The 26,580-nt window shown below is 50.7% G+C and overlaps 1 protein-coding gene across 1 annotated transcript; it reads left to right on the top strand.

Annotated features, from left to right (window-relative positions):
• Positions 1–50: 50 nt before the first annotated feature.
• KIF17 (kinesin family member 17) lies at positions 51–26,580 on the top strand. Its single transcript, XM_075027723.1, has 23 exons — positions 51–2,310; positions 3,626–3,826; positions 4,014–4,094; positions 4,218–4,292; positions 4,564–4,707; positions 4,799–5,008; positions 6,096–6,264; positions 6,365–6,467; positions 6,558–6,715; positions 9,559–9,791; positions 10,850–10,996; positions 11,391–11,492; positions 14,033–14,222; positions 17,649–18,101; positions 19,159–19,256; positions 19,917–20,064; positions 21,126–21,214; positions 21,343–21,467; positions 24,011–24,242; positions 25,169–25,427; positions 25,707–25,774; positions 25,879–26,020; positions 26,203–26,580. The coding sequence occupies exons 2-23, from the start codon at positions 3,743–3,745 to the stop codon at positions 26,340–26,342; spliced, it is 3,450 nt and encodes a 1,149-aa protein (XP_074883824.1). The 5' UTR covers positions 51–2,310; positions 3,626–3,742; the 3' UTR covers positions 26,343–26,580.

The following is a 26,580-nucleotide window of genomic DNA, read 5'->3' as shown; positions in this document are numbered from 1 at the left end:
CTTTGTGTGTCCTTTCTCTTCCTCGCCACAGCTTTCTTCTCCTGGAAATGTAGAGAGGAGGGAATTACAGTCACCATGGAATGCTGCAGAGGCAAATCTTTGTTAAAAGTACATTGCCAGCATGAAAGACTGGGGCTGTTTTAGCCTGAGCCCCTGCCAAGCTCTGTAGTTGGACCGACGTGTGACCTTTTTCTTCCCTGGTTTCTCTGGAGACAAAGGTGAGCAAGAAGAAAGCTCTGTTTGAACGTCTTGCTGCTGCTTTTCTCTCTCTGCCCCAGTCAGTGGGGACAAAAAAGACCAACTGAAGTCTTCCCCCCTCTTGACCTGCTCACGAGAGCAGCGTCTATGTTCAAAACACTCCCCCATGTCCCCGGCTCTCCCTTGGACAGGGCAACGCCACTGATTTAAATGTGACCTGACACTCTTTTTGCTTAACGTGCTCTTGGAAAGAGCTTTGCACATACCGTGCTGAGAGGAGTGGCAGTACCTCTAGAAATAAAATGCAGAAAAGGAGAAAATAACCTTATTGAATTTATTAGTTTCAGTTGCCATCCCAGTGTGCTACCTCTAAAAACTGGGAGTTTAAAAAATTCTTGTAGAAATGCCCTAAATTGTTCCCAGCCCTGCAACAAGGCTGCAAACAGCAGATTAACAAAAATCACAGCTGATATGGAACTGGGAGAGTGAAAGCACTGATCAAAGAGTAATCTGCAGGGATGTAAGGCAATTAGAAACATTAGTTAATGGCCCTTTCCTAGGGCTACTTGTACCAAAACAGTGGGTTTTGTCAGCATTTTCCTCCAGGCAGGTGCTACAGTGAGCCAGATTTGGGAAACACCTTCTCTCATTGATAAGGTGCTTATGGAGACAAGGAGTTCTTGCCTATCCTTACCCGGCTGTGGGGCATTTTGCGACCTCCCTCTTCCCAATAACATTTCCACACCAACAACCCCATGGATATTTGTTAAAACGCTGGTCTGGATAATACCAATTTTTTTGCACATAATAATGGCTTCATTTTGCTGCAAGGCACCTCGAATTATGCTAAAAACAGCCGTTAGCTCCCTTGGTCATCACCAAACTCCTTTGGGTTGTGGTTTTAATTGCTAATTAAGTGATTTCTGCATACCGAGCCAAAAAAAAAAAAAAGCTGTGGCTCTGATTGTATCGAATTCAAAGGAGCGATCCTTGCCTCCCAGGAGTAGCAACTGGGATTGAATGGGAAGATCTTCATCCCACAGTGGCATTGCCAGCAGAGCAAGCGGCAACTCCGCTGCACGTTTGGGAAGGTTTGTGCCAGCTCTGCCGCTCACTCTTCTCCAATCTCCACTTCCTGACCAGACTGGGCTCTGTTATGTTGTTTCTTCAGCCCCATCTGTCCTGTCTTTTTTTTTTTCTTTTTTTCCGCGTTTCTACGCTATTGACTCTTCTGGTGGGCTCTGCCGGGGCATCTCGCGACATTTCAAAGCAGCCGGCACTGGCGGTGACCCAAGGTTTGAATGCTGCTGTTAGGACCCTTTTCTTCACACCCTTGGGAGCACCGGGGCGCGAGATGGGGATTTTCAGATGTATCCCTGAGGGATTAGACCCCATCTCCTCCCCAAACTGTTGCTTTCCCTTTCCAGGAGTCAAGTGCATCCCTGGGGCTGGGGGCAGCTTTCACTTCGGCCCCGTGGATTTGGCCAGCCGGCCAACTTTGGGGACCTGAGGCTCTGGGTTTGCATAACCGCTTTGCAGTGAGGTCGGACCCATCCCTCTTTATTTTTTTTCTGGCAAAAGCAGATAGCGGTGGGCAAAACTCCCTGGGGAATTCAGAAATTGGAGTGAAAAGGGTGTGAGCATCGGGGCAGGGGGTGGTGAGCGAGAGACCACGTGTGCGCATCGGGGTTAGAAACTGCTTCTCCACTGGGCACGCTGTAGGAGAGGAGAGGAAAAAAAAAAAAAAGAAAAAGGAGAGAGAAAAAAAATCAGTTGCAGCCGCGTTTTCCAAAAAGCCGGAGCGTTTCTGCTCGCTGGCGCTTCCAAGAAACGGAGAAAACCAGGGAGGTAAATTGCAGTGATTCATCGCGGGCAGATCAGAGGCAGGAAATGAGAGTTTGCTGCCTGCCCTGTGCCCGCCGTGGGCTCGGGCTCGCCTGGGCCTGGCTGACGGCGAGGGCCTGACGCCCACGGGTCGAGCATCCCTGCACCGCAGCGGGAGCTGCCGGAGGAGCCACCCCAGGGAAGGAAGACAACGGACGAAGGCCAAGAGCCGGAGCGGGGGGAATTTTTTTGCCTGTGTTTCTCCGGAGCCATCCAAGCGAGCTGTCCGTGAGCTGGGGATGGGGCGGGGGGGGGCCCAGTGGGATGGGGTTCCCTGGGGATGTTTGGTGTCTGGGTGTCGCACACACCCCTCCCCCCAATTTTGGGGTCAGTATCCCTCCCTTGGGGATCTTCAGGGTGGCCCGTGGGCTGGGGGGCTCCATTGAGAAACGGAGCGTGGGAAAAAGGGGGCGGGGCTTGGGGGCTACCTGTCCGCGGATTGGCTGGGGGGGGCAGGGGGAGACCCCCTAAATTGTGCCAGAAAGGAGAGGGGCAACCCTGAGCTTGCAAAGAGCATAGGAGCACCATAAAGACCCCGCCACCCCATTAGGATGCGCTTGGGGCAGCTGGACCCCCCCCTTTCGCATGTGTTTGCACCAGGCAGCTGCGACGTGGCCTCTGTGACAGGAGTTGCGCCGGTCTCAGCCTGGCTGAGGGCTGTGGGGGGCAAAACCCCTTTGGGTGGCTGGAGAGGGGCTGGGTGCATCCCTCAGTGGGTGCTCTGGCTGAAAAAGCACCCCCAAACCTACTGCCCCCGTCACTGGCGTTTTGGGGATCGCCCCTGAAGGACAGCCATCGGCATCTTGGTGCTGCATGGCCCGTGGGGAGTGGGACGGAGCGCTGGGGGGAGGAGGGGGGATGGGGGGAACCCCAAAGTCTCACTGGGGTTTGGTGTGCAGGATGACATGCACCTTGCTCGGGGTCTGCACTGTAAACTTGGGGTGTAGGGACCACTTGCGTTTTGCTGGGGATCAGGACGTGGGGACACTTGGGTTTCTTTTGGGGCCAGGATGTGGGGACCGCATGCATCACGTTTGGGGTTCGGATTTGGGGACCTTCATGTTGCTTTTGGGGTCAGGACACAGGGACTACCTGGATCCTGCTCGGGGCAGGGACATGGGACCCTCGCACGGTGCTCGGGGACCGGACACAGGGACCTTTTGGTCGTGATTGGGGTCAGGCTGCGGGGCCCCTTGCACAAGGGTCACGGTCAGGCTGTGGGGATCCTTGCATGGCACTTGGGGTCACAGGGGGACCCTTGCATGGGGGCTGGGACATGGGGACCCTTGCTTGATGCTCAGGTTGGGGACATGGGGACCCTTGCTTTGGGTTTGGGATGCAGGGACCCTCACGTTGGGTTTGGGGTCAGGACTGGGGCCGGTATGGGGGGACACTTACGTCAGAGCCAGAACTCGGGGACATCTGCATTGGGGTCAGGACTTGGGGACCACCATATGGGGACCATGATGTCTCCCTGGGGCTCAGCAGGCTGGAAACTGGGGACGGTGGGGGCAGATTGTGTCCGTCCCCTTCCTCCTCGCAGGGACCGTGACTGGAGGCTCCCGCACCGTCACCCTGTGTGGCTTTGGATAATTCGGATGCAGCACCCAAGCTGCTTAACCCCATCCCGATCCAGCCTTCGCCCCCAAACCCCACTGCCATGAAGAAGAAGCCAGCCAACGGGAGGGGGCCGGATCCTGCGGCCCCCCAGCAGCGAGCTCGGGGCATCACCAAGCCGGCAGAGGTGATTGACCCACGGTGGGGGGGACGGGACACGACACCCTGAGATGAGGTTTGGGTGTGGATGCATCCCCATCACCCCCCAAAACAGCATCTCAGGGTGGTCCGATTACCCCGAGGGGGGCAACTGCAGCATAGTGGGGGGGTTGTTGCTGACACGAGTGGGTTTTTTTGTCGCCCCCCCCCCCCAGTACGTGGGCTCTTTCGCAGTGGAGGACTTGGACCTGCAGCAGCAAGCGGGGCGGCTGGAGGAGCAGCTGCGGGCACTGAAGGTCTGGCATCCCCTGCTCCCCCTCACTGGGAAATGGGGGGACCCCAAATAGTCGGGGGGCACATCTGGGTGGCACAGCCTGGACCCCCCCCCCCCCCCATAACGCTGCATCTCTCCCGGCCAGGACTGCCCCAGGAGGAGGTCGGTGGTGCTGAGGTTCAGTTTGCAGGGGCTGAAGGTCTACGGCACTGACGGGGAGGTAGGGGTGCTGGGAAAGGGGGGTGGTCGTGGGTGCTGGGGGGGGGTGCTGGGTGCTGCTTTGAGGGGGTTGCACCTCTCGGAGCATTGCTTTTCGCTTGGGAACCTGCTTCGCATTTGCAAATAGGGTTGCAGCCTACCACGCGGTTGCAGGTTTGCAACCTGCCGTGCAAGTAGGGGGGACCCCGGCACTGCTTGCACCCCGGGGGGGCTGGGTGTCCGGGGGTGCTCAATCCCAGTGACACCCCCCCCCCCCAATCTTATCCCCACAGACACTGCTGATGGCGCACGCTCTCCGTCGGATCCTGTACAGCACGTGGCGCCACGCCGACCACCAGTTCGCCTTCGTGGCCCGCAACCCCCGCAGCCCCGCCAGCCCCCTCTTCTGCCACCTCTTCGTGGGGCTCCCAGGCGAGGTGCGTGGCCCAACACCCTCCCCCTCCAAAAAAACCCACCCTATTATTATTATTTTTAATATTTGCACGCAGCTTCTTTTGCCTCCCCCAGGTCCAGTCCCTGCACCTCTTGCTCTGCCGCTCCTTCCAGCTCTGCTACCTCCTGGCGCACCCTGAGGAGCAGGCGGGCGAGGGGGAGCCCCCGGGGACCGGGGTGCTGCGGGAGCCCCTCAACCCCGAGGAGGTGTCACGCAACGTCAACGCCCTCGTCTCCTTCCGACGCCTGCCCGCGCCCGCCGGCCTCGGCTCCCTGGGCGCAGGGGTACGTGCTCCCCGTCAGGGTGCCGGGTGCTGCTCCGCGGGCCTTTGCGCTGTGTTTGCTTGCGTGGTGGTTTCGTGCGTGGGATTCCTGCACGGCCTTTTCTCGCAGGGTGTTTTGCACGGCGTGTTTTTGCACAGCACGTTTTTTGCGTGGTGTCTTGCATGGTTTCTCTTGCACAGCCTTTTCTTTGCACGGCATTTCTTCCACGGCAGTACGTGCGGGGCATTTTTTGCGGGGCATTTTTTTTTTGCGCAGGGGTATTTGCGTGACGCTTTTGGCACGGCAGTTTTTGCACGCTATTTTGTCTGGCAGTTCTTGCACTGCCTTTTCTTGCACCGCGTTTTGCATGGCGCATTATTGCACAGCACGTTTTTTGCATGGTGTCTTGCATGGCATTTCCTTGCATGTCCTCTTTGTACAGCACTTCTTCGCTCAGCAGTATGCGCACAGTATTTTGCACAGCCTTTTCTTGCACAGCGTTTTGCATGGCGCGTTTTTGCACAGTGCATTTTGCAAGGCCCATCCTGCACAGCCTTTTCTTGCACAGCGTTTTGCATAGCCTGTTTTAAATGGCTTTTTGCAGGGCAGTTTTTTGCATGGTCTTTTCTTGTATGGTGTTTTGCATCGGGTGTATTTGCACAGCAATTTTGCACTGCTATTTTGCATGGTGTGCTGCAGGGCATTTTTTGCATGGCACTTTTTTACATAGCAGTTTCTTGCAGGGTATTTTGCACTGTGGGTTTTTTGCACGGCATTTTTTGTATAACCTTTTTTTGCATGGTGTTTTGCGTGGTGTTTTTGGCACGGTGTTTTTGCATGGCATCTTCTGCATGGTGATTTGCATGGCTTTTTTTTTTCCTCACAGCATTTTTTGCATGGTGGGGTTTTTGTATAGCATTTTTTGCATGGCATTTTTTGCATGGTGGGTTTTTTATATAGCATTTTTTGCACGTTATTTTTTCATGGTGTTTTGCACGGTGGTTTTTGGGTAGCTTTTTTCGCACAGCGGTTCTTGCGTGTTTTTTTGCACGACATTTTGCGCAGCAAGCATCCCCCAAACCCCCCTCACAGCCCCTCCGCCCTCCAGGAGCGGCGGCCAGAGGCGGAGGGCAGAGCCGGCGCCTGGCGCCCGGGGAACCCCTACTGCTCCCCGGTTCTGGTGCGCAAGAAAGCCATCCGCAGCAAAGTCCTGCGCTCGGGGGCTTACCGGGACTGCGGGGGCGAGAGCCAGCTCCACCAACCGCCCCGCGACGCCGGTGAGTGCCGGAGGGGAAACTGAGGCACGGGGGAGACACACAAGTAGCCCCAATTTGGTGGGGTTTTTGGGGCGACGAGGGGATTAAGGGTCTCCCACAGCGGCGGCGGGATGCGAGACCAAAGGGACGAGGAGCTTGGCCTTCCTTCCTGAAAATGAGAGCGTCCTCGCCGAGAGCGTGTGGGCCTTCGCCGGCATCGCCAGGTGAGCGCGTGGCAGCACCCCGCTCCTCGCCGTCGTGTGTCCGTCCCCCCCCCCTCCCTCCCCTGCGCCCACCCGCCGCCTCGTCCCCAGGGACGTCGGGATCGCGCTGCTGCGGCGGGACGTCCCCGGAGCCTTTCTCCTGCGCCCTGAGCCTGGGCTGGCCAAGCGCTGGTGCCTGTGGGTGCGGGCGCCCTGCGGCGTCGTCCCCTACTGCCTCTTCAGGACCCACCAGGGCAGGTTCTGCGTGGAGGTGAGGCTGCTGCGCGGGGGCAGCGGGGCATGGCCGCGTCACGTGTGAGCACGTTTGATGCATGAGCACATGGGCGCGTTCGCTTCGTGGTTGCAGTGGTGCACAGTTGCACCTGGGTGAGCACATTTGATGTGTCGGTGCGTGGATGCACTGGGGTGTAAGTTCATTTTGTGTGTCTGTGCGTGGATGCACTGGTGTATAAGTGCATTTGGTGCATTGGTGCGCAGATGCACTGGTGCATAAGTGCATTTGGTGCATCGGTGCATCCATGCATTTGATGCACTGTATAAGTTCATTTGGTGCATCTATGCACGGATGCATTGGTGCATAAGTGTGTAGATGCACTGGAGTGTACCTGCATTTGACACGTTTAAGTGCATTTGGTGCATCTGTGCATGGATGCATTGGTACACGGATGCACTGGTGTGTACATGCATTTGATGCAGCAGCGGCGCATGGGTGCATTTGCTTTGTGGTTGCATTGGGGCAGAGGTGTATGAGTGCATTGGTGCATGGGTACACTGGTGTATAAGTGCATTCGCTTCGTAACTGCATGGGTGCACAGAGGCATTTGCTTCATGGTTGCATCAGTGCTCACATGCGTCTGTGTGTGGGTGCAGAGGGGTGTTGGTGTGTGGGTGCACGGGTGCATCTGTGCATGGCACACAGGTACCGGTGGGTGTGGGTGCGTGGGCGTATCCATACTTCGCTGTGCAATTACATTTGATTCATGGGTGCACAAGTGCATCTGCATGTGGGTACGTGGTGCACGGGTGCATTGGTGAGAGTCTGTTTGATTCATGGGTGAGCTGGTCATGGGTGCATTTGAGTTGTGGGTGCACCGGTGCATTTGATTTGGGGTGCATCAGTGTGCAGAGCGCAGCTGTGTGCGGATGCACGGTGCACAGGTACGCGGGCGCATCAGTATGCGCACGCATGGATGCAAGGGATGCACGGGTGTATTTGATTCACGTGTGCACCCATGCATTGGTGCGTGGGGGCATTGGGTTTGTGGGCGCATGGTGCATAAGCGCACGGGTGCGTTCGGTGCATGGGTGCACCTGTGTGTGGGTACGTAGGTATTTGGTGCATGGGTGCATTCAATTCGGGGTGCCCGGGTGCATGGGTGCACGGGTGCATGGCTGCACAGCACGTGGGCATTCTGGCAAGGCCCTCCAGCCACCGCGGCCACCGGCCGAGCGGGGGGGACTCACCTCTACCCTCTCTCCCCGCACCGACGGCAGCACTCCAACGCCGAGTTCGCCAGCGTGGCCGCCCTCCTGGCTCACTACTCCGGGGCGCCGGGGGGCTGCTTCTGCCGCTTGGCCCCTGGTCGCCTCAACCCCGGCTACGAGGAGCGGGACCCCGGCGGCGGGGCCAGCGCCTGGGGGGAGGCCGCCTGGGCCCCCGCCACCCCCGTCGGGGTGCAGCATGAGCGGGGTTAGGCCCGGCCGCCCCCCCCCCCCCCAGCTCGGGCACAGCTAGCCCCCCAAATCCCCACTTAGCTTTAAATCGCTGCCATCTGCCTTATTTATTCCCCTCCCGCGGGCCGCGCGCGTGCTCGGCGGGCTGTACGGCGCGACTCCGGCAATAAATGGCTCTCGTGCTACCGCAGGAGAGGGCTGCTGGAGGTCTCTTCTTCCCGCTCCCCCCACCGCCGCGCCGCGTGCAAGCGTGCACGCTCGTGCGCTCGCACGCTTCTCCTGCACGCGCACGCTCACGAACTTGCGCTCGGGCACTTGCGCTCTCGGGCATGCACACGCTCGTATAGTTGCTCCACGCGCTCGCACCCGCGCGTGCTTGCACTCTTGCACTCTTGCACTCTTGCACTCTTGCACTCTTGCACTCTTGCACTCTTGCACTCTTGCACTCTGCAGCTGCGCACTCATACTCGTGTGTGCTCCCGCGCTTGCACGGCCGCACTCAAGCCCTTGCGCTCCTGTGCACTTGCAGTCTCAAAGCCCTCGTGCTCTTGCACCCTCGTCCACCGCTATCACCGCGCTCTCACGCACTCGTGCCGTTGCACACCCGCGCGCTCGCCTTCCCTTGCACGCTCAGGCGGCGCACTCGTGGGCTGCACGGCTGTGCACCCGCGCTATTGCACGCTCGCGCCCCCATGCACCTGCACTCCCACGCACGCGTGCCCGCCGTCCCGTGTGTCCCCCCCCCCCCGCCTTGCACACGTGCGCTTTGGTGCACGCGGGCGCGTGCCCGCCCGCTGTCACGTGGCCCGCGGGGCGGGGCCTTGCGCCACGCTACCCCGTCGCTATGGTAACCGCGTGGGGCCGCTGTGCGCATGCGCGGTGGGTCGGACGGCGCTTCCCGCCTCCCCTCAGCTCCCCCCCCCCCCCCCCGGCTCCTTCCACACACCCCGGCTCGCCTCGGGTTTCCCTCCGCTCTCTCAGGCTTGCCCGATACCTACAGGTTTACCTCAGGTTTTCCCTCGCCCAGTCCCCTTTGGGCTTGTCTCAGCTCCCCAGAGTTACCTGAGGCTTTCCTGCCCGCAGGATCCCCTCAGGTTTCCTCCCCCCCGGCCTGCCCGAGTTCCCCCTCAGACTTGTCCCAAGTCTCCTCCTTTCCCTTCATCCTTCCCAAGCTTTTTTCCTCCTTAATCTCTCCTTTACCCCAGCCATTTGTGGCCTCCCTGGGTCTCCTTCCTCACGCCAAGCTGTAGGGGGGTCCATCCCCTCAGTGCCCCCAGCAAGCAGCGAGTGGTCCACCCCACCGAAGGGTGCAGGCCCTGCGCTTAGGCTTGCCCCAGTCTTCCCCCAGGCCTACCCAGGCCTCGATGCCCCTCAGCCCCACCAAGCGAGTGAGTGTGGGGTAGAGCTGGGCCTTGAAAAATGGCCTCGGAGGCGGTGAAGGTGATCGTCCGCTGCCGGCCCATGAACGAGCGTGAGAAGGCTCTCGGCTGCAAAGCGGTCGTCAGCATGGAGAGCGCGCGGGGCCAGTGCTTCCTCCAAAACCCCGCTGCCACCGGCGAGCCCCCAAAGCAGTTCACCTTCGATGGGGCATACTACCAGGAGCACAGTACGGAGCAGATCTACAACGAGATCGCCTACCCACTCGTGGAGGTGAGTGGTGCCTGAAGCAAGCTGGAAGCAGCCAACACATAGCTTGGGACGTGGGCTGCAGAGTTTTACGTGGGTAGATGATCCCTAAGTAGAACTGATTTATGGACAGAAACAGCCCTGTCTACTGCTTCAAGAGACTTAGATGCAACCCTGGGGTGCAGAGGAGGGCAAAACAGCATCCCAGCGGTAGGCTGGGAAATTGGGAAGAAAAAAATACTTCTTCAGCAGCCAGCAGGGCACTGAGGATAGAATTACATTTAATTGTTTTAGGCGGATGTTTATATGAAAAATGAACCCCCCTGAGCAGGCCCTAGAGATGGTAGCTGGACAGAAACTGCAGCAGAAAGTGTTGTGAGGAGAAAGGGGACAAAAAAGACTCCTGATGATTTTAGGGACATTTTTACTGTTAAGCAAGAAACTTTAGAGAAGACAGGGAACCTCAGCCTGTTTTAGAATAGCAAAATGAGAGGGGATACATTTGTTGCCTGTTAACACATCAGCATGGTAAATGGCTAGGGTGAGAAAGGAACCAGTTAAGCAAACCCCTCCCTCCTCTTCCCCCTCCTCCCCCCAAAAAAAACCCCAAACCCCAACTTTGTTAGAAGATGAAACAAGGATAAAATGGCCAATGATAATTTTAAGATGGAAGTTCCTGTTCAGGAGAACAACCAGGGTCTGAAACAGTAGATTATTAGGTTAACAGATTATTTCTTTTTATTTGAACCTTAAGAAATCCAAATATATTCTGTTCCTGCCATGCTTCTCTGAAATAGGAACAAGTGAAAGTGAGGCCTTCTTTCAGCCAGCTTTCCAAGAGAAAAAAATATTCTGGTCTTCTAAGCATTGTCAACTGCCCTTCCACTTTTTAACACCTGCATTTCTTCAAGTTTTCCATTTTTTGAGAGAAAACCATCGATTTATATGCTAGCAGAGTGCATTTTTTAATTATTATACTCTGATGGCATGTGAAGGGGTAGGATTGATTCTGGACAACGTATTTGCAGTTATGCAAAGGGTGAGGATAATGGCTATTTTATTTGGTTTCCCTTCTTTTCCAGGGTGTCACCGAAGGCTACAATGGCACCATATTTGCCTACGGCCAGACTGGCAGTGGGAAGTCATTCACCATGCAGGGAGTTGTGGATCCTTCTATACAGAAAGGCATAATACCCAGAGCATTTGAACACATTTTTGAGAGCGTACAGGTAGGTGTGTAACATTGTGAAAGAGACCCGCTGTAAGATTGTGTGATATCAAGAAAGACATTCATACCCCAGGAAGTGAGTGCTGATTGCGCTCGGGAGTGAGAATGGGGACAGGCTTCAGGGTATGCTGCTTCTCATCCAAAAGCTGAGGCCTGTATATAGTCAGATGAACTGCACTCTGCTGACTTCATGGACTCGCACTTCAGATGTTTAAGGACCGAAAGTCCCTATAGCAAGTGTGTTGAGTGGTTACACCTGGGAATGAAATGCCAGGAGAGATTTGATGAAGTGTTGAAGGGACGTAGGCACCCAGCTGGCACTGAGGATCTATGTGGGCTGCCTACTTGCCTTCATTTTGAGAACCTTACCCGAAAATCATTCTTGTTTTGTGCAGTGTGCTGAAAATGCCAAGTTCTTGGTGAGAGCTTCCTACCTGGAGATTTACAACGAAGACATACGAGACCTCCTAGGAGCTGATACCAAGCAGAAGTTGGAGGTGAGGCAGAGTCAATGTGTCTTAATTAGGAAGTGCTTTAATTTGCTCAGATAAGTGTTATCGTGAAAGTCTCGCAGAAGTGCAATAATACACTCTGTCAGAAGCTGAACAACAGAATATGAAGTTGTAGTGATGAATATGGAAGCCATGAGGATATTTTGAGGGACTTCAGTGAATGTTTAGTGGCAGAAGGAACAGGATCCAGTCAGAGATATGTCCTGTGTGTCCTGCTTGATAGCGGCCAGTAGATTAGTGGAAGCTGCATGAAAATCATTACTGGACAAGGATGGAACAAAGTGCTCATGGGGCAATTTCTTCCTAATCTTCTTCATCTCCCAGCTGTCTCTAAAGTAGGAGGATTCTGTGCCTTATAAATGTTTAATCTGATCCAGTGTAGCTGTGGATGATCTTATTATCTGGCTAAAACAAAAAAGGCTGATCCTTTTTTGAGGGGATGCAGCAGGTATTACTCCCCATGGGAACGCATAGGGAAGGTGGACAGTTTCCAGGAATGCAGGAGGGTAAACTTTCCTGAAATCCTAATCAGGGGGCTGATTTTTATAAAATTTACCTCTCGGTGGCTTTGCAGATCTTTTTGCACATGTTCCTGGAAGGAGCTGCAAACCTCCTGTCCTAATTTACTTCCCTGCAGGACTGCCCCGGTGAAGAAAACCGAGGCGCTAGCACCATCTGCCGCACAGATGCGCTGAAATGGTGACAGACTCAAACTGCCTTATGGGGTAGTTTGTTTGTTTTTTGTTTTTTTTTTAACATGCTTCTGGCTTTAAGGGAGGCAAAACCCTCTCTGTCCCGCGTTCCAAGCATGCTTTGCCTGTGCTTGTCGAGAGAGAGGGTGGGAGAAGGGGACTCACTGTTTCAGAAGGCGCTTGCTGCAGTTTCCCATCCTTTGTTCCACATCAGCAGTGACACCGGTTTCCATGACGACCACAGTTGGCACTGGGAAGGCAGGAGTTGGGCAGAACAGTTTCCAGGGTAACACCATCACACCGGTGACAGCTGCTGCCTGTTGCTGCCTCCATCGAGTAATTAAGGGAGTCATGTCCTGCAGAGACAGAAAGCCCAAGCTGACCCACTGCTTTCTTCTGTGTCCCCCAATTCTCCTCCAAAATGCCATTTCTGTTTGTTCTTTTGCCTTTCAATGTCAGTGACTTTGGTGACTCAGAAGCCCACCATTGTCTCCCGTGCATAAAACCCTGTGAAGAGCAGGTTTTACAGAGCTCTGCAAGGAAAACGCCCCCGTCAGTCTGTGTTGGAGTTAAACAACCATGTCCTTGGTTGGGTGTTCCTCAAGGACTCTTCAGCACCCTCAAATACAGCCGAGCCAACCGTTGGGTTCCCCTGTAGCACAGGCAAAAGTCACAGTGTATGAACAGTCTGGCTGTGATTCTGTAACTGGATTCCTCCTGGGCAGTCATGGCTTTAGAACAAGGCTAAAATCCTGCCTCATTTAGTTTCCAGCCACTTCTGCTCTGTTCTGTGCAGGTTTTTTAACAGCAAACACTCTATTTTACATTGCTTCTTGTGGTGCATGCATCACTAAAGTATCTAAGGCTCTTCTTTGGAAGTCACACTGCCAAACGCCATACCTGTCATTCCATGACACCGAGTCATGACAATGATACCTTGATATCCCAGCTGACATGATAGAGTTTTGGTTATGAACTCAGCAGATGTGGGGTGTAACATTGCTGTTGAAAATGAATTCAGCTCATTTAAAATTCCCAGTGTGGAGGTAGCTTCAGAGGGGGCTGATGTAGGAGTGCAGGGATCTCTTGATTGTTTTGTATTTTTTATGTAGGTTTGATCAAGATTTTGAACATTTCAATCGTTTATTAGCATGCTGTATGAAACTTTTCTTCTGTGTGACTGATAATTGCTGAAAAGATGCTGTTAGGTATTAACACTCTGTCTCTACCCAGGTGCCTGAATAGGATTTTAGAGCATCTTAAAAATGAGCTAATCTGGAGAAAAATTATTATAGTCCGCCTGTGTGTGATGGGTGCGACTTTGGGAATTTTGTCAGGGAGATCAAGACGCCCTCGAAGAGCAGAAGGCTTCAGCAAAGCACTTGTAACAATATCCATGACTATTGAATCTGTGCTTTGATTTTAAAAAAAGCTCCCTATGACTGAAGAGATATTAGAACCTTTGCCATAATAGGTGAAAAACATTTCAGTTCTTTTTTAAAATATGCAGCTTAACAATAGGGGAGGTAAAAGGCGGCTCAGTGCAGAGAAGATGAGTTTCTTATGGCCTGGGAGATCTCTGAATCAGTCAGCAAACTTTTAACATTAATTCTTTTTGCCTGCAGAGCCACGAAAGTGGTTCCCTTTTTTCATGTGGTTTTATTCCTCTTTCAGGAACAATAAGGCTTTTTGGTGGCAGCCAGATATGTTTTTGCCATACTGCAGTTTTAATTTCTCCACGTGTAAAACTCGTGTAGCCCTCAAGCTTCCAGGCAGTTTCCACAGCCTCGGTGCGTCTTGTTCTAACCTGTCTTGCATTGTCCGTGTTTGCAGCTGAAGGAGCACCCAGAGAAAGGGGTGTATGTGAAGGGGCTCTCTCTGCACACCGTGCATAGCGTGGTCCAGTGTGAGCAGATCATGGAGACAGGCTGGAGAAACCGATCAGTGGGTTACACCCTCATGAATAAGGACTCTTCCCGCTCCCACTCCATCTTTACTGTCAATATGGAAATCTACACTGTAGGTAGGTAGCTGGATGCCCTGCCCTAGCAGAGCGCAGAATCTGTGCAGTCCGACCAGTCAGCCCACAGCAAAATTATTTTAGGTCCAGTAGAAATCAGAATTATGCCCTGACTTGGACATTCTTCACAGTGCGAAATGACTGAGTATTCAAAGTCTTTTTTTTTTTTTTTTCCTCAATTCCCCCTTGGGAGAGGAATGTCTTACACTCAAACTGGGAACATGTTTAATTCTCCTTCCATTTCTTATCTTCTAAAACCTTTATTTCCAGCAAAGGGTGCTAAATCTCACAGCCCACACAACAGCTTGGAGTTCATGCATTGTACAACCTGGAGAAACTTACACAGTTATCTGTCTTGTCTGACCTCCCTTACAATGCAAGTCAGATCATTTCACCCAACGATCACAGGGCACATGTTTTAAGCAAACAGCTAATCTGGAGTTTAAGATGGAATAAAAGAATCCCTTAATAATGTTTTAATGGCTAATTTTCCTTTCTCCAGCATCTTATTTCCGTTGGCATTTTTTCAGCTGATAAAGTTGCCTCGCTGGGTCCGAACATGGACCTCGAAAGGGTTTTTTCTCAGACTAAGAAGGTAATTAGTCTCCTATATTCCATTTAGTCCTTGACCCAGCTGAGGCTGTGAACAGCTTGTCTTTGTTTTCTTCAGCTGTTTCAGCCATGGGGGAAGTTACACAATGTCTTCCTAAATTGTGGTTCCAGATGTTGGTGACAGTACCTCATTTTCCTCTATCCAAAATGGTGTGTGTGGGATTTAGGGAATTTCTCAATTAGCGCAGCCGGTGGATGCTAATCCTTGCATTCTGTGGGTCCATAAAACCCCAACTTTAATCCTGACAAGGAAAAAGAAGTATTTACACTCCTCTTTTGAGTTCCAGATGGGTGCAGGGCTCTTAAACTAGCCTGCAACAATTTCTCTGATTTAAAGCTTTGAAAACAAGTTACACAGAACAGGATGGCAGGCAAGGAAACTTGCAGTTTTGGCCATTAAATGGAAGATAGCTGGAATATTTGAGGAGAAAGTTGAGGGTTCTGGCACAATCCCCATAACTGGATGGTTCTACTAGGGTAATAATTAGTTGAAATAGTTAATGAAGTTGGTATTTATGTTGCCATCTTTAGACTTCATGAAGAAGTTAAAACTTCTTTTCCAGTTGAGCCTCTAGTAAATTATAACTTACAGGCAGTTGATATTTTAAAGGATCTCTTTGCAATTATGTGGACTAAAGTAACTCTTTGAAGTAACAGTGTAGATTCAGGAACAGGATTGTGGCAAATACGGGCTTCTCTGGCTGCAGATGTTTGAAATGCGAAAGTTACCATCACTATTTTTACCCTATTTAGAGTAGCAGATGTTTTATTTCTTGGCATTGTGCTTAGGGATTGATCAGTTAACGAGAAAGATGTTGTAGATTTGGCCAGTGCTTATGCCACAAGCACTGGCTGATGGGCTGTATGGGAATTAGATAGGCAAGACTTTTGGGCTGCTGCAAGCATTTTAGCAAGTCTGGGGACCTTGTTACACCATGGAAACTAAACCCCTAAGCTCCTTGATGGAAACAAACAGCCTCCATGGGTAAAAGGACTGGCAGGAACCAAAACAACTTTTTAATTGCCTGTCAGTGTTTACATAAAGTGGGGGAAGGAGGGAAAGCGTTAGAAAACCTACTTTTTGTGACTGTCCACTCACCCCAGCTCTCAGAAAGGATAGTGAGAGGGCGCTCTATTTAAGCTCCATCTGGGTTTTTTTTCCCCAATTCTGCCATGTCTTGACATGCCAGAAGGATCTGGAGTGAAACAAGAAGTTAGCTTTGCAGCAAACATTAAGTTCCACAGTTTAACAATCTGTTGCTCTAACTGGGGAAATATCCTGGGGCAACAGATTTTAGATTTTTTTTGTTTACCTGTGAATTTTTAACTTTCCCCCATGCATCATATTACTCATTGCTCATGTTTAGGTATTGTCCACAGCCATAAAGCTGTAACTCTGACTAAATTGAAGGCTAGGTTTTGTAGAAGTCTGTCTGGGAAAGGGCAGACTTGGTTAAAACCTTGATGTTCTTTTTGCCTGGAGCACTAAAGGAGCTCTTCACTTGAACTTGGGTTGTCATTGTGAGGGATGATTGGGATGTGGTCATCCAAGAGTGTGGTCCAGCACTTAGGACAATAGTCTGTGATTTGGGAATATGTGTCCAACTCTTTGCTCTGCATGAGGCTGGGAAAGTTAAGTAGCCAGTGAAACCGAGGGGTTCCTAAAGTGGCCGAATGTGCTCTCTCTTAGTCACAGGGGATTTGTGTCATCACGTTATTCCAGCCTCAAAATGCAGGTCAGGAAGCAGATGCTATATGCATGAGGTGTGTGTCCAGGTAGCTGGGGAGCTAGCTGTTAACTTCAGCTCCCATCTTCTTGTGCCTTAAAGTGTTACGATGGGAATGGCACCAGCTTGCTGGGTCTGACTCCTCACTCACTGAGATCCATCGCCTCATCTAAGTGGTTTGGGCTGAGCACAGTCCTGATTTCTTGCAGTTTTCTTGTGTCTAGCCTGTGTTCCTTCATTTTACTTTCTCACTGAGAATGTCATGAGTTGAGGAGGAACAGATGCTGCCGAGCATGCCTGTGTGCTGAGTCACAGTGCAGTTTTACAGCTATCTGGGCGAGAGGGGAGATCTGGTGGGCTTCTTGAACATTTGAGCCAGATGGTGGACCTTGATGGTATCTGATAGGATGTGCTCTTTCTTTTGAAGCATAGCAAGAAATTTCTTGAATACATCCATTGATTAGGGTAGGTTGGATTCCAGTCTTGAGAAAAGCTGTAGTTTGGCAGTTCATGGAAAAACTGTTTCCCAGTGTAGTGTCTACTCCAGCCTTTCCACGGTAGTCTGTAGAGGTAATCTTCCTGCCTGTCTCTCCACGTCACATGGGCATTCAGGGAGCCTGCTCTTCTGCCTGTGCTCTCCAACTAGCCCTGCTCCAGTTCCTGCCTGTTAACTCCTCATTTCATGCTTCCTCCCTTCTTTCTCTCCAATTGTCAGACATTGTTTAACTTCATGAAACAATCTAAGGAGAAAAAAGTTGTATAAACTCATGGTCTGACCTTGTTACTTGCAGAGGGCCTTGCATGAAATTCTAAATACTCAGCATCTGTGCAAATATGTGGAGGGGTGTGTGTTCAGAGCTCACTGGGAGAGTAAGGACGGGCATGAATTTTTACTGTGCAGAATCTTGTTCAGGAAAGCACTAAAACATGTAGTTCTTTAAGTAGATATTTATTTACTTAAGGGAGTCAGGGCCCAAATGCAGACAAAGAACAGGGCTTGAACTGGAACGTAACGCCAGAGAATCCGGTTTCTTGACTGTTAAGATGCTTCCTTTTAAAAAGAGCCTAACCCGGAATTATTTTCTTGCAGATGAGCAAGGGCAGGACCACCTCAGGGCCGCAAAACTCAATTTAGTGGATCTGGCAGGAAGCGAGAGACAGTCAAAAACTGGAGCCACAGGGGAGCGGCTCAAAGAGGCCACCAAAATCAACCTCTCCCTCTCAGCTCTGGGCAACGTCATTTCAGCCCTAGTTGATGGCAGGTGTAAGCACATCCCGTACCGAGACTCTAAGCTGACCAGGCTGCTGCAAGACTCCCTCGGAGGGAATACCAAGACCCTGATGGTAGCATGCTTATCTCCAGCTGATAACAACTATGATGAAAGCCTCAGTACTTTGCGCTATGCTAATCGAGCGAAAAACATCAAGAACAAGCCCTGTATCAATGAGGACCCCAAGGATGCTCTGCTGAGGGAGTACCAGAAGGAGATTAAGAAGCTGAAGGCCATTCTAGCTGAACAGATGAGTGCGCATAACTTGTCAGGTAGGAGAGCCCTTAGTGGCTCCAGAGATGTTTTATCTTTGACAGAAAAATGTGGTTTTTACATGTGTGCTCACTGGATTTTACCTCAACCTTTTCCTTACCTGTTGGAGGAAGAGTTCTCCATTCTGATAATGGACTTTTCCTTCACCGTTGCCAAATTGACCTTATTGCACTGGTAAAGACCATCTCAATTATCCAGTATTTTCGATAATGACAAATTCTGTTAGAAAATGCTGACACGATTCAAATCCTTGATTCTTCTTGGTTATTCTGGCTAGAATTTGGTCAGTCACAGAAGCGAGGTTTTGGCTGGCAGAGCAAAAATGAGCTGTGTAAGAAATAATAATGTAAAATTCTTTATTAAATATATATGTTTGTTTTCAAAGTTAGCATTCAACCCTGTTCTCCTAAACTCTGAATCTTTGACACTACAAGAAAAGTTTTTCCCTGCTGATGGCACTGCTTACAGAGAGCAGCACTGTCCTTTCTTTGAGGGTTCAGCCCAGCCTCAGCAGACTTGCTCTTTGCTATGAACTAGGAATAGCAAATGTGGGAACAAATGGGTAAGAGCAGTCCTTAGGGAGCTGATCACCTTTTGAGAATTATCCCCTAAAAAAGGGCAACTTTCAGCAAAGCAATAAGGCTGTAAGCTATTCCCCGCCCCCCCCCCCGGTTTCTGCCACCTTTCAGAAACAGCTGTGAAGAAAGAAGGCAATTTCCCTGCACCTTTCATCTTCTTCCCCTATGTCTTTTATCTTCCAAATCTATTAGCATAGCCTGGGAAACAAGTCTCCTGCTATTTTGTGGAAGAGATTGGATTTATATTTGCTTTCATATACCTGAAGCTTAAACCTCTCCCCCTCTGCTCAGCGCTGACGCCTCTCCCCACACCTATGGAGTCCCAGGCCAGTGGGCGTTTTGGCAACACAGATGCTGACACATGAGCGCAGTTTAAAGGATTTGCTGGCAGCCACATTCTTTGTTCTTTTTCCAGGCATTCTACAGACAATCCCACCTAGTAATTGTGAGTGATTTTTATTTCTGCTTTGCTTTGCAGGGCTTCTACCTGCTGAGACTGCTCACCTGGCAGCGAAGCCAGCTCCCCTCCTCGAACCCCGGTTAGATCCTGAAGCAGAGAAGCAGCTGATCAGAGAAGTAAGGCAGGAGGGGGCATCCTGTAGTGTCTTTGACTCAGGCTTGTGGGGTTTTATAATAATCATTACAAATATGGTGTAGGGCTGCGTGGTGCAGCCTTTTCAGAGCACTTATCTTCCTATTTTTTGGTCCTTATCTCCTATGGACAGAATGCGTGTTGATGAAGGCCTTATTTACAATGCCACTTTCTCTCAGCATTGTTTCCACCTCTCTAGAGATGAATTGGAATGGGATCCCAAGAAGAATTTTTGAAGTAACTACATGTAAAACTTTGATTCCTCCAGTCAGAGGAGAGAGAAATAGGGAGGAGGAAAGCAGTAGTCAGAAGATGTTAGGAACAGTATAAGGATGAAGATAAAGAGGGGATATGGAGCCAGGAGGAAGAATGAGGAGTTGGGGTCCAGAAGGAAATAAAACTCTCTCCTTGCTCTTTACAAAGCTCCTTCCAGGTCACCACATCTGCCCAAGATAGTGGTTTCTAGGGCTAACTAGTCACCCTCCATCAATACTGTGTTGACTTAAATCACAGAAAATGTTAGTGAATACAGGATGGTAAAGTTTTATTGGGGTGGACATAAGATGTGACCTAGAATGAACCTGGATGTGACCTTGTGTATGGTCACAGGGCTGTTGCATCAGGCTGTCTTCTGTGCCTTCCAGGAGTATGAAGAGAGGCTGGCCCAACTAAAGGCCAGCTACGAAGCAGAACAGGCATCGCGTGCCCGCCTCGAAGAGGACATCAGCAGCCTGAGGAATCACTACGATCTCAAGCTGTCTGCTCTCGAGGAGAACCTCAGGAAGGAAGCAGGTGTGGACGAGGCAGGTGGAGGGTGTGCAGCACAGGCGGAGGGTTCCCTGATGCTTTAGGCATGAGCAGACACAGACTGTTTTTGCAAAGTCACATTTGTGGCAGCCACTGCAACCTTTGAAGTGGCAGCGACTGCTACTGCAGCAAGTGCTGCCTGGCAGCAACAGCAGTCTCTGCTCTCAACCCTCCCTTATCGACAGCAGGAGCAGTAACTCTGGCTCTCCTGGGCCACCCATGAGACTCTCTGTCCCAGCTTTGTCCTCTTCCCTATTTCCCTGACTTCTTTCCCGTCAGGACCAGCCTGGCCCTACCCTGTAAGCCTTGAGGCAATGAAATGTGATTTTTGCCCACATAGCTGCGAGTTTCTTCTGACTTAGGGCAGCATTTCTCTCGAGCAGAGGTTTGAGCTGCAGAGATGACTGGTCTCGGCAGGCACTGCTCTGTCTTGATCTGCTTGGCTATGCACAACTCACACGCCTGAGAACGAGGGTGGCTGCGGCAGTCTCTTCCACCGCATGCAAATGTGATGCAGCCCTTGGTCTCCTGGTGGATTATCAACACCATGGCTTTGCTGGAGGGTGGATATTCCTCTCACACACCTATAAATTGTTGCCAGCTAACGTCTTCGTTACGGCTTTTCATTTATACTTCTGCAGTGCCTCAGGACATGTTTTTCAATGTCCTTGTACAGCACTTATTGCCCAATATTAATTCTTGAACCTATATTCTTAATTTTTGATGCTATCACTTTCTAAGGTGAGAGGTTCTTCCCCTCCTGCCTCTGATTAGAAATGTGCACCCCCTAGCCTCTGAAATAGATTATTCGTGTGCTAACACGAGGACCCAGGTTCTCCCAACCCTATAAAATCTGCATTCCTTACCTGATACACCCTCTGGGTCTTTGATGGCTTTTACTGACCAGCATAAATAACAGACCTTTTCCCTCCAGACATAGTTTTTAGCTTTTGGTGAAGACTTCGTGTGATGTTTTCACAGATTTATGCTCTAGTTTTGCAGAGCTCATTACTGACATTGTGGGTATTTCCTCTTTTACTCTTCAGCAGCCATGAGGACTGAAACTACTCCTGACAAGACACCTTTGCCTGAAGACTCTGTTGCTGCAGCAGATGAAGAAATAACGTCAGCCCAGGTACCCTTCAGGGTACTTTACCACTCCGGGTACAATAAACCCGAGTGGGTAACATTGTGCTTCATCTATCCCAGTACTCGCATTGCGTCTTTTCAGAGCTGCGGCCTTTGGTTTCTTCTTGTCCTCAGGACCCAGCAGCGCCTCGGACTGTCCAAGACACTGGTGGTATAAACGGAGGGACTGCTGGAGCAGAGGTGGCTGTCACTGCTGAGGGGATTTCATTGCCTGCAGACCAGCAGCAGGTGCTTGCCAGGTCAGTGACTATGCTGCTCCTGTTAACTGCCTCCTGGGCATTGCTTACAACACACACAGGCAAGAAGCAATCCCGTTCTTCCATGATATTACAACCATCGAGCTTCAGCTGTCAGTTCAGCGCAGAACAAAACTAGGCAGACACGTATTCTTTACCTCAAAATTAACTTTACCCTATTTGGGCAGATAAATAGCTCTTAGCTGCAGCATTCAATGACGCCAAGTGCCAGAATTAAGAGAGAAAAATCTGGAGAGGTCTGTGTCAGCAGATTGTCGCAGTAGAGACGGACACGACAAGTAATAGATCATGCAAAATGGCTACTTTATTGTTCTAACACACCTTTTTATACCGTTCTTTTGAGTATGTGTTAGTATATGATTGGTTTGGTTAGTAACTAACAATTCATGATTGGTGAGTTCGTTAGGACGGTTCTTCTTATCACTATCTTGTTTTTGTACTGGTCTTCTCGGATCTTTCCAGACTCTCAAGGATACACTACAAGCTGCTCAAGGTCGCACTGTTCTCGAACTGTCAGGAATTCCGTAGGCTCGTTGCATCCCCCGACAGCAGATGTGGATGCAAAAAAGCGTGCTTTCTTGATAACAAATCCTGCCTAGATTTATAGGCAGGGAAGTCGTTTCCTTCTCTGGCTTTTTGCAGGTGTAATTTATGAGGAGTTTATAGAGTTGAGGCAGTCACTGACAGAGCTTAAGTGCCCAAACAGGTTACGGAGGCAGCCTCTTTTTCCTCTTAAAAATGGTTCTTAAAGAGCACTTAGAGCCCGCTCAGTGCAAGTAAGGTAGCAGGCCTTCCTGTAGCTCACTGTGCATGTGGGTGGAGGACAGTGCATCCTCCACAACTCTCCCCTGTCACTGAGGTCACTTTTGCCTCTAACTCACGCATCTGACAATGTTTGCAAGACATCAGCCAGAACTGACATCAAAATTTCCCAATAATCACATTTTAGGGGCAGCATTAGACCCAGGGCCTGGAGCACAGGCCTGGGGTGTGAGGGGTCCAGGGCTCAAAACTCACACTCAGCCCATCCCAGAGGCATCCTGTCTTGAAGGTTGTCCTCCGGGTGAGAGCTGTCTTGAGAGAATTCCTTTAGTCCAAGTACAACACAGTGTATTGAAATTACATGGGGGTTCAGTGCTGTTTCATAAATACACACTTTAAGCAAATTCTGCTGATTTTTCTCTTTTACTCTGTTGTGTGGAATTATATTAAGACTAGAAATGCTCAACATAAGATATATTGTGGATGATAGAGGCTGATTCTGAAGTCTTGCGTTTTTCAGCCAGTCTTGCAGCTTTACTGTGGGCTCCTGTGGCACATGCTCACTCTGTTGGGCCTCTCCCAGCTATAAAAGAAACTATTGAGAAATCTAGAATAAGTGTCTGTAATTTGCAGGCAATTCTGTCTATTAATGGAGAGGTCTCCAAAGAAACCATTCGTTTTGATTATATATCAAATCTTAATAGTCCTATCTCAGCGTTCCTTTTTGTGACAAACAAGTGAAAAATGCTCTTCTAATTATATTGTTAAAATCAAAGTTCTCTGCAGATTAGGCAGCAGGGTTTGGTTCCGCCAGCATGGGGATTTTCAAAGCCGCCTGTTAAGAGCTTTACACACCAGGATGGCTGTGAGATCTCTGATCCTCACTCAACGGAGGGAGGATTCAGTCGCACATTAAACAAACAAAACCGAAGGCTACTTGGCAAGTACAGTAAAGTAGAATAGCAGGTCATCCCTGGTGGAGAACAAGCTCTTTTGGATGGGTTTGAAGATAGCTAAGAGGCTATTATCAGCGGAGGTTTTATCAGCAGTGGGATTTTCTCCAATTTGAGCCAGTGCTGGCCAACCTGAGCTATCTGCTCTGCTGCAGATCCCCATGCAGACAAAGAGAATGGCTCTGGAGCACGGCTTAATTTCTGTGTTGGAGCATATGGGGCTATGTGGCATGGATGTGAGATGAGCTTGATTTCAACTGTGGGTCTGTGCCTGCACTCAAGCAGCAGCATTGAGGTCACCCAAGTCATCAACCTTGGTTCATATTGCCCCAAAAAGGAAATTCTACTGTGGCTTCCAGCCATACCGCTCCTGTATCCACCATTTAGAATATTAGTTTGTGGAATTTTGGCACCTTATGTGCTTGCTTTGAGAGTCTTTCAAAACAAAAAGTAAGAATTAAAATAATATATTCAACATGTATTTCAATAGGAATTTAAATATAAATTCCACAAAACAGGGTTTTTAAAAAGTATTCAGTGAGCATAGATACAGATTTACAAACATTCTTGTTGACAAAGGTGCTCAGAATAACACATGCTTTGCCTTGGGTCCACAGGAGTATCTACTGCAGAAACTGTTAATGAAAATAGAATTTGCCATGATCACTCTGGACAGCAAATCTCGTCAGATATCACTATTTTTTGTATTGTGTCTTCCCAACTGTCATCCAGGTCAGGACGTGCATTCTCCACGCTTAACGCAGACGGTTCTTTGTAGTATTGAGCTAAGAGAAGCATTGCCTTTTCCAGGCTGCAGATGCTCGAGCGACAGGTGGTAGGGGGGGAACAGGCTAAAAACAAGGACCTCAAAGAAAAGCATAAACGACGGAAAAAATACGCAGATGAGCGGAGGATGCAGCTGGTGACCGCACTGCAGCAATCTAATGAGGACAGCAGTGAATGGGTTCTGCTTAACGTCTACGACTCCATCCAGGAGGAGGTTCGAGCCAAGAGCAAGCTTCTGGAGAAGATGCAGAAGAAGGTGAGCAGCTCCCTGCTATCCCTGCTGAAGATTTAGGGAGCATCTCTTTCCTCATCTGCATACCCATTTTTGGGGGTTAAGGAGGTGTTTTAGGGCAGTATGTTTAGAGCGTGACTCTGCCTGCATGAAATATTTCATATGCGTGCCTGCATTAGTACCTATAAGGTTGTCTGCGTGCATTTTTATGAAGTATCAGATGCAGCAGCCCTCAGGGTGTGGTGAATTAAGTTGTTGAAGCCTAAAAGCCCACCTGTTTTAAAGGCCGGTCTCCTCGTTGTGCAGCACGCTGACCAGGGGGTGATGGGAGAGGATGCGACTCCCTCTACTGACCTATGCAATCTATTGCACAGCTTTCTCCGGTTCTGATCACCCCAGATACCACACCTGGGCTCCTGGAAGAAATTACACCACGAAAAGTTTTCTGGGGGGAAAAAAAACCCCTAAATATAAAAGCAGTGCTCTTCAATTTTAGGCACACTTGAAAACCAGTTTTGCTCTGATAAGGCAGAATCCGAGGAGCTCTCAAAAAATCTATGCACGTGCAGTCCTAAATCTGCATGTTAAGAACTTGCTTTATTTCTGTATTTAGGTTATCAAAGAAATATTGAATCTTCTTCATCGAAGTTAGGAACTCCTAAGAGCTCGTTAGCGCTGGATGCAGACCACACTAGTAAGATCAACTTAAGGTCCATTCAAAGACTCAGCACTTTGGAGAAACACCAGAAATCTTTCATTAAAACAGATGTGGAATAATCTCTCCACGCAAACCTCATCTTGATTCTTAACTATAAATTAGGATCTCCCCAAATATTGAAGCTTTTGTGCCTGTCTTTCCATCCCTCTGCCTGACAACTCCCTGTATTCACAGTGACCACCCGTCTCTCTCCTTTATAATCCCAACGACTTACTTTGGTTTTATGTCCCAGCTGCAGGCTGCTGAGACCGAGATCAAAGATCTGCAGTCGGAGTTTGAGCTGGAAAGGATCGATTACCTCAGCACTATCCGCCGCCTGGAGCGAGACCTGATGCTCTTCCAGCAGCTGCTGGATCAGGTGCAGTCCCTCGTCCGGCGCGACTGTAACTACAGCAATCTGGAGAAGATCAAGCGCGAATCCGTCTGGGATGAGGAAACCAGCTGCTGGAAAATTCCACAGCCCCTCATTCAAAAAACCCGCCTGCCCGCAGGTAAGAGGAGCGTCTCGACGGTGCCACCAGCATGTGGCTGCTTCTGGGCTCAGCAGATCACGTTTGGGCTGTGCTCCCTTCTAAAATCTGCGTACAGAAAAGTTTGCGTAGAAAATTTGAATGACAACATCATCTAATGCGAAGCACGGTACGGATCCTTTGGGAATCTCTGTGAATGAGCCTGGTGACCGGAGTGGTGTTGGGGATCGGGGAGTGCAGTCAGGAGAACATTAATTGTTTTAGAGACAACGACCCTTTAACACCCATCTCTTCTCACAGCAGTTCCGGCCCTGCCACAGCCCAAACCTGCCCAAAAGAGCCCTTCAGCCGAGAGCCAAGAGCGAACCGTACGGTGTTATACCCCTATTTTACCAATTTTGCCCTATTTCTAAGCAGTAACCTGAGGGCTAGCACAGAGTCTGCCACTCCTGACGGCGTTTTCCGCTTCCAGCCCGAGGAAGACCACTACCAGCCCGAGGAAGACCGCTACCAGCTGGTGCTGAACAGGAGTGACAGCCAGACCATCGCCAGCAACTACTTCCGACCCCGGAGAGCCAGCCGCATCCTCCACCCCGACCCAACCGAGAACCGAGGTAAAACCGCCGTTTCCCTTCGATCGCTGGCCCTTGCCTTCATTTTCCTTTCCTCTTGGGTGTTTTTTGGGGGGGGGCAGGGAGGTGGCGGGATTTGGCTCGGCCATTTTTTGCCAGGCGAGGCCCGTTTTTGGCACCCAGTGAGGGCGGATGCCCACTGCCACCCCTTCCTCTCCTCGCAGCTCTCCCGGGGCTGGAGGGGGCTCCCAGCGGTGCCTCCGCCATGCCCCGGCCCTTCCGCCTCCAAGCCCTCACCGTGGTCCCTCCAACCACCACCAAGCGTAAAAAGGGCAAAGCCGGCTCTGCTGGCCGCCCCCTCTGACTCCTGCCACTCTCGAGGCGTCCGGCAACGCAGGAAGACGCCAAATCTCTGTGGTTTTGCACCGAAACGCTCTCGCTTCTGCATCGTGGGACGGAGGGCAAGCTCGCTGTCGCCATGTGCTGTCGTGCCCTGTACCCCCCAACCCTCCGCTGCAATAAACCAGTCTGACACCGCCATTTTGAGGTCTTTTACTGGGAACCCGCCGACCCCCATCTTCCTCCCCTCAGGGGCGCTACGG

Source organism: Buteo buteo, chromosome 5 (assembly GCF_964188355.1).
Source record: "Buteo buteo chromosome 5, bButBut1.hap1.1, whole genome shotgun sequence".
Classification (NCBI taxonomy): Eukaryota; Metazoa; Chordata; class Aves; order Accipitriformes; family Accipitridae; genus Buteo; species Buteo buteo.
Note: the sequence above shows the minus strand (reverse complement) of the source record. Positions and strands in the feature narration are given on the sequence as shown.

What these genes read in the sequence shown, in the direction of transcription:
- KIF17 (XM_075027723.1), top strand. Translation starts at nt 3,743, where the DNA reads ATGAAGAAGAAGCCAGCCAACGGGAGGGGGCCGGATCCTGCGGCCCCC. An exon ending in ATACCAAGCAGAAGTTGGAG is followed by an intron (nt 11,493 to 14,032) that starts GTGAGGCAGAGT and finishes CCGTGTTTGCAG; the next exon opens with CTGAAGGAGCACCCAGAGAA. An exon ending in GAGTGCGCATAACTTGTCAG is followed by an intron (nt 18,102 to 19,158) that starts GTAGGAGAGCCC and finishes TTTGCTTTGCAG; the next exon opens with GGCTTCTACCTGCTGAGACT.